The sequence below is a fragment of the Solanum lycopersicum genome, chromosome 4 (assembly GCF_036512215.1).
Source record: "Solanum lycopersicum chromosome 4, SLM_r2.1".
Taxonomy (NCBI): Eukaryota; Viridiplantae; Streptophyta; class Magnoliopsida; order Solanales; family Solanaceae; genus Solanum; species Solanum lycopersicum.
In genome coordinates this window covers 7,212,304-7,220,160 of record NC_090803.1, presented here as the reverse complement: position 1 = coordinate 7,220,160, position 7,857 = coordinate 7,212,304, and the positions used below count along the sequence as shown (strand labels likewise).

Sequence of the window (7,857 nt, the reverse complement as noted above, 5' to 3'; positions counted from 1 at the left end):
ACTAATTAATTAATGATTTCCATAAACTTATATTGCAATATCATCTCTAATTGGCCAACTTTATAAAGACAAACACAAGAAAAATCGGTCAACTTGGATTACTAACAAAGAAATAAAATATATGTTTATATCATATGGTCAGTCATTTACTTGCATTATTTGGAAATAGATATAAAAACATATAAATTTGTGGTTGAGAGTTTGAAGGTTGCTTAAAATTAATTATCCAAAAATATTCAATAAGGAGAAAGGAGGAAGAAGCTTCAAAGAGAAGATTAAGTGAATTCTTAAGAAATGTATGTAAAATTTTAATGACATCAAAAGTCATTACATAAAAATGAAATTTGGAACGATAGGTAATTTATTCCTTTGTAACGTAATATTTTGTATACTTAATTAATATTATAAAATTAATATTACAAAAACAAAATTTTAGGACTCCTCTCTTAAGTTTTATTTTAGGTCTCGAATGTTGTTGTGTCGGCCCTTTCCATCAATCATCATGATTGTACATAATCTATAGCAACTACTTTGCAACCATAAAGAATAGTACCATTGCAATGAGAGAATTAAGTTTTTTTTTTTTTTTTCACATTCACTCATCACATCATCACATTCAAAAAACAAAATAGTGCAGCTAAACATCTTTAAGTAGATCATAGAGTAAAATAGGTCCAAAACCACTCAAATGAAATTAAAAACAATATACATTAACTTTATTAAAGAAACAAAAAGCATCATATTGATTTGCAGCTCACAAAACAACACCATGAGTTCTATGTTCCCAAAAATGTGTTGTTGATTTTAGTAAGCCTCTTGACTACATCCTTCATTGTTATTCTTGATTCTGGCGTTTCCTTTGTGCAATCTAAAGCCAATTCTATCATGGACGCTATGCACATTTCACTTTTACTAGTGATTTGTTCTTCCTCGGAAAAGAGATTTGCATCCACAACTTCCATCATACTCCCAGACAATGATTGTGTGATCCATTTCCTCAAGTCAAGATTTCCATTGCATATCTCTTCATCTGTTGGCCTTCTTTTCGTCAAAATCTCCATCAACATGATGCCGTAGCTATAAACATCACCACTAGCAGACACTATTCCCTTCGAGCCATATTCTTAGAAAAGGATTGAATAAAAGTTACTCAATTGAAACACAAAAACAATTCTCTTTTTACTTGTACAACTTGGAGAGGCTTAATATAATTATGATAAGAGAAAAATCAATGAGAGTAGATTTTTTATACCTGGTGCAATGTATCCAAGAGTGCCCAATGTCTCTGTATGTGCGACGGACTTGCTGATAGCTAAAATTTTAGAGATTCCAAAATCACCAACATGAGCCACCATATCTTCATCCAAAAGAACGTTGGCTGGCTTTAAGTCACAATGAACTATTGGAGCGACATGACCATGATGTAGATATTCAATTGCCATAGCTGCATCAAGCATTACAATGACTCTTTGATGAAGGTTCAAGTGACGATCTTCATTGTACAGCCAATTCTCAAGACTTCCATTGGGCATAAATTGCAGAACAAAGGCTCTTATATAGTCGCTGGAACATGTAGTGATCACTGGAACAAGATTTCTGTGTCTAACATTTCTCATCACTTCACATTCGGTATCAAACCTCTTGCATACTTGCTCATTTTCCAAATCGAGAACCTTTATGGCCACTGCAGTTCCACAAGATAATGTGCCTTTGTACACAGAGCCAGAGCTTCCCTCACCTATTAAATTGGATTCATCAAAATTATTTGTTGCTCGTCGAATCTCATGATAAGAAACTAATTGATGAGTCTCGATCTCCGGTACCTTCTCCACATCTTTGGACTTCCCTTTCTTGTGTCGTTTCATTATCCAAATTGAAACGAACAAGAGTATCATAAAGGATGCAATAATCACTGGTGTAACAATTTTTATTACAACCTCCTTAACCTTTGATTGTTTTCCAGGATTCGTGATAGCACAAGCAGGAATGTTCAATATGTGCATTCCACAAAGACCTTTGTTCCCAAGAAATGATTGCAGAGTGGAATTTGCGAACACACCACCACTGGGTATTTCACCTTCTAAATCATTGAATGAAACATTAATGCTTTTAAGGTATGAGAGTTTTTCCAAAGACTGAGGAATAGTACCTGACAATGCATTTAAAGACAAATTCAAGAACTCCAAGTTTATCAAGTTGGCAAATGATGATGGAATTCGTCCAAAAAATGAATTGTTCGATAGGTCAAGATACTGCAGGATTTGGAGTTCCCCCAATCTGGTTGGTATCATTCCTGAAAAGTGGTTACTGTAAAGATGTAGTTCTACAATGGCTTTCAGTCCTCCAATATCCTGAGGAACTTCTCCCTCAATCGAATTTTGTGACACGTCTAGATAGAGAAGACCACTCATCTTCCAAAGGGTCAAAGGAAATTTTGATGAAAATTTATTAGAATCCAAATAAAGATGTTGTAGCATGCTAAGATTTCCGAAGCATTCTGGAATTAATCCAGAGAGCTCATTAACATGCAGAAATAATTGAACCAAATTCGATAAGTGGCATACCGCCTCTGGAATATGTCCGTGCAATTTATTGATAGATAGAGACAGCCCTTGGAGTTGTTTAAGCCTACCAACATCAGAAGGAATACTCCCTGTCAAGTTGTTTGTGCTAAGACTTAGGGATGTAAGACCGGTTATGTTGCCTATACTTGTGGGGATGAGGCCATTGATGTGTGCATTTCCTATAAAAAAGTCTTCAAGAGTAGATGAAAGATTCCCAATAGAATTGGGAAGAACGCCACTCAACGGATTGTTACCCACTGACAGATATCGCAACATCCTACAATCGGCCAAAGAATCAAAGAATCTCAACTCACGCTCTCTTGGTTCATTGGTAAGTTGATTACCTTGTAGGAGCAGTTCTCGCAGCTCACGAAGGTTCCCCAAATTGTTAGGAATAGTTCCTGTGATAGAGTTATCATTTAGTTCCAATACCTGAAGCTTGGAAGCATTTGTTATGAACCATGGAATTTCCCCTTCCAGCTGATTGACTCCCAAGTTAAAGTATTTAAGGTTCGGAAGATGAAGACCTGTAGAAGCTGGAATTCTACCCGACAGGTTGTTCAAATTTAAAGAGATCACTTCCAAAGAAGATAGGTTGAAAATAGCCTCTGGAATTTCACCCATTAGATTAAAATTACGGGCAAAGTTTAATTCCCTCAAATATGATAGCTTCCCAAATTCCGTAGGAATTTTCCCCTCCATCCAATTGTCGATACACTCAAGATATTGCAGAGTGGAAATATTTCCCAATGAAGCGGGAATAGTCCCTTTTATTAGATTATCACCAATAAAAAACGTTTCGAGTTTGGATAAACAATCAATATTTCTGGGTATGTCTCCAATTATGTTGTTGTAAGACATGGACAAAACTTTGAGCTGCGTGAGTTGGCATATGTTGGAAGGAATGCGACCAGAAATTTGGTTTCTATATATGCTTAGAAAGTAGAGATTCGACTCAATATTGCCTTCGTCTAGCAACAGCGGACCAGAAAGGCTATTGAATGTCAGAGAGACGCCAAGTAGTGACGAGATATTAAACAGTGACGCGGGAATGGAACCTGTTAATTGGTTATCGACCAAGGATAAAAATGCAAGCTGGCTCAGATTACCGACCTCCTTTGGAATGTTGCCGCTGACTCTATTCCCATTCAAACTGAAGTTCATCATTTTTGTGGCATTTCCAACAGAAGGAGGGATCATACCGGTGAGGCTATTGTTCCTGAGATTTAAGACTCTGAGTTGGGGCACATACCATGGCCCTCTCCACATTTCGCCACTGAGTTCATTGAAAGCCAATGAAATTTCTTCAACTCTCCGGTTCTGAAATAGACTTGTTGGTATACTTCCGTTGAGCTGATTGTTTTGAATATCGATAACTCGCAAGCGAGGCAAGTGGCCAAGTCCGTAAGGGATGCCACCGCGGATGCCGTTGTTGTGGAGATTGAGAACAGTGAGGAAGGACAGATTGGCCAAAGACGGGGAAATTGTGCCTTGAAGTTGCAAATCAGCAAGTGTCAAGGCCACAACCCGTTGCCTTTTTGGACTACAAGTGACACCAAACCAAGAGCAAAAAGAAGTATCTTTGGTCCAATTATTGACCAAAAAATGATTAGGACTTGTAATAAGATTTTGAAAAGCTAGTAGAGCTTGTTGGTCAGTCTCATTTGAGAAAGAAAGTGATACAGAAAATTGAATTACAAAGAGAAGAATCAATAAGAGAATGTTCTCCTTCTTCATCATTGATTCAGAGCTCGATTTGTTTTTTAATTATATTATATGGTTCAGCAATTCACTCTTCATTTAATTTGTGGGTGTGTTTGTTGTTTATATGAAGACACTGAAATTTTTAGTCCATTATATTTATATGACTATAATTTATTTATTTTCTCATTATAGATAAAATGAAAAATAATAATAATGAGAATTAAAAGGTATGGCCAACTCTATTATATTATTTCAGGCACAATTTTATTCCTATTATATATTAAAGGCAGAGAGACAATTTCGAAACATTCGGCTCAAGTAAGACATATCTAAATCAGTAAAAAATTAAAATATAGAAGTGAGGAATCATATAAAAAAAATAATTTCTTGATAATTATTATTATTTTCAATTTATTTAGTTACAAGTAGTTTTCTATTGTTGAGGAAATTTCCATTATTATCAAAAGATATCACATTGCGGTAAAACATTTCTTAACGAAGACGACTCTATATTATTCAATTATATATCGTACCACTTTAAGTGTTGACTTGACAGAGCAATAACAAAAATAGTTCTGTTTCCTTTTCCAAAAAATATTTTATATCTAGCCTTAGTGCTAGCTTTTGATTATTTCATTCAAAGTTTCTGTTTTTTAAAAGGTAAGAATTTCATCCCACTTGTACTCATAAAGAGTATCAATTGATTTGAGGATTCCCACTAACTTTTATTGCAAATTATAAAGGCAAAAGCATATGGACACGAACCTATAACTTTAAATACATGTTTGTCTATAACTTTATAACTTTAACCAAGTCAATGGGAGTCTCCACAGTCTAAGATAAGTTTAGAAAAATACATGTTGTTTGATCTTTTGTTATTGGGACAGTACAAAATTTATGTGTGAAATTTTACTAATGGTAATAAATAATGTACACGAACCTATAACTCATAATATATGTAGTTAATGCTTATAATTAAGGGAAAAGGGTCTGATATACCCCTCAACTTTGTCATTTGGAGCTGATATATTCCTCGTTATAAAAGCGGCTCATATATGCCCTTACCGTTATACAAACGACTCACATATACCCATGCCGTTACAAAATGGCTCACATATACCCTTCATTTAACGGATTTAAAAAAATTAGTTTTAAATTTATATTTACTTCTAATTTTTAAAAAGAAAAATTATTTAGGGGTATATATGATTCTTCTATCAAAGTTCAAGGTATATTTTAATTTTTTTCATACATAAATTATTTTTTGACTTCTTTTATTATAATTATTTGAATTTCTTATTCTTATTTTGTTTTTTCTTTCATTCCTTAGTTTAAAGAATAAAAAATTAAACTATTTTTTTTGTGTGTATTGTAATTTAATTTGGTATTCGAAGAAAAAATTTGATCATCTACAATAAATTTTACAAGAATATTAGTGAAACATAAATAAATTTAATTATCAAAATAATAATAATAAATTAGTCATTGAAATAAAAAAAGTCAAAAAAAATATTTTTGACGAGGATTAAATTTACTCATATGGGATTATATTTCTTAGAAAAAAAATAAAATTTTAGATTAAAATTATTATTTTTTTCATTTCCGTAGGGGTATATATGAGCCACTTTCATAACAAGGGGTATATCAGCTCTAAATGACAAAGTTGAGGGGTATATCAGACCCTTTTCCCTATAATTAATAACTCTTACAGGTAAATTATCTGTCTTTGATATCGCTATCAACAATTGAATAGTCTATGATTTGTTGTTGCAATATACACATTTTGTAGAAATAAAGTAAATTGAATTTGAACAGACTAATAAAGGCGAGTGATTGTGATTTCATGAGATTTTTCTTTGGAACTGACAAAAAAGATATTAATGGTAAATTTTGTTAGTATCAAGACCCAATAGCTGAGGTCATTATAAAACACACCCCAAGAATCCCAAAAAGGTGTGTAAGCCGATAGAAATACACATAAGAGACTCCTAAAGGGGAGTCAGACCACAAATGATAAAAAGCAACAAAGAATATCCCCAAAACCTGGTAGCATAAGTATAATTTATAAAGAACATCTAATATATTTTTAGAATGTGAAATGCATCTCAAGTCTTCAAAAAGAAAGTTAAAGACTTTAAATGATAGAAGGAAACTAATGGTGATCTGGAAAACAGGGTCTCGCCGCAACTCCGAAAGAGAGAACTTCAGTAGATCCAATCAACTGATACGATGCACACCCTGACTAGGATTTGCATCAAAGGGATAAAGAAGCAGGGACGAGTCAGTGGCGGAGCCACAAATTTCGCTAAGGGTGTTCAACCTTTAAAGAGTCGATAATTTTCTTTTAGCGGAGTGAGTACACAAAACTATTTTTTTACCATGAGTACACAATAATTAAAAATTTTGTGTGATTATGTTCAAAAAGAGATTTGTTTTTAAAAAATACAGCTAGTGAGGCTCAAACCACCGACATCTATGAGGTAAATGAGTGTGCCTACCGCTAGACCATCTGACTTTGTTGTGTGAAGAGTGTTCAATTTATAATATACCGAGATATTAGACTATATTTTACCTATATACCCGATATAATTTTTCAACGAAGGGTGCTTATCTGACCACCCTTACTAGGTTGTAGCTTCGCCCCTGGGGCGAGTACAATCCACAAGTACTTAGTAGGCTTGGCCGACTGAGCAAAAGAAAGTAATCAACTTATAAAATATACTAAAGAACGCTTCCACCTATATGCATAAAAGTCTCATTTCGACATCGGTGCCACCAATTTCTAATGAACGGCGCGAATAAAATAAACACATAAGGTCACACCAGTTCTCATATCACACACAAATCAAGTAATTCAAATGATTAATGCAATGCAATGAGATGATGCAATGATGTTGTAGTATAGTGGAATCAAGGTTGTCGCGCAACCTATCATACACACCATGTGAAGCTAAGGCTCCCAGAAAAGGACCCACGGGGGATTTACAAGCTATATACCAAATCACAATCTCAATATCTCATCGACTTGCCACCTCAGTGTGGTCACAGAGATAAAAAAAGAAGGGTGTCTCATTTTCTTTATCAAAAGGAATCTCCACATTTTCCTCAATTTTCCAAGAACATAATATGATGAATGAGGATAGATGCATCACAACACATATATAACATGGAGGCAATAATCAACTCAACATGTATGAATAGTCTGAATTTCTCAAAACTAAGTTGAATCATGATTTACACTCTCATATGAAAAATAGTGGGAAAGAGTTCATTTGAAATAAGTGAATTCTATTTAGAAAACCTTTCGTTTACTCAAAGCATTATTAAGTTTCCAACTCAACCCCTAATCGGGTATTACAAGTCAAATTGAATTACAAGCCTCTCTCACAAGCAACTTATGAATCATATGCTTTCAAAGCAAAAAAAAAAAAACAAAACAAAACAATTAAGGCCTCAACACAAGCTAAAAGTACATGCACAACACAATATAATCAAGCTCCGCTCGAACAACACAATCCCTAAATCACATACCACTACTCTTTTTGATGGAATCGTTCTTACGCCCACTTCTCAACCCGAATCCCAAATT

The 7,857-nt window shown here is 34.1% G+C and overlaps 1 protein-coding gene across 1 annotated transcript; it reads right to left on the bottom strand.

The window, feature by feature from the left end:
- Positions 1–632: 632 nt before the first annotated feature.
- On the bottom strand, positions 633–4,517 carry LOC101266623 (receptor kinase-like protein Xa21). Its single transcript, XM_004236555.5, has 2 exons — positions 1,253–4,517; positions 633–1,123 (listed from the first exon to the last, which is right to left on the bottom strand). The coding sequence occupies exons 1-2, from the start codon at positions 4,302–4,304 to the stop codon at positions 777–779; spliced, it is 3,399 nt and encodes a 1,132-aa protein (XP_004236603.2). The 5' UTR covers positions 4,305–4,517; the 3' UTR covers positions 633–776.
- Positions 4,518–7,857: the final 3,340 nt, after the last annotated feature.

Bases quoted from the DNA above. Each gene is read 5' to 3' on its own strand.
- LOC101266623 (XM_004236555.5), bottom strand. From the start codon at position 4,304: ATGATGAAGAAGGAGAACATTCTCTTATTGATTCTTCTCTTTGTAATT. The intron at 1,124-1,252 runs GTATAAAAAATC...TCCTTTTCTAAG, and splicing joins TCTTGGATACATTGCACCAG to AATATGGCTCGAAGGGAATA.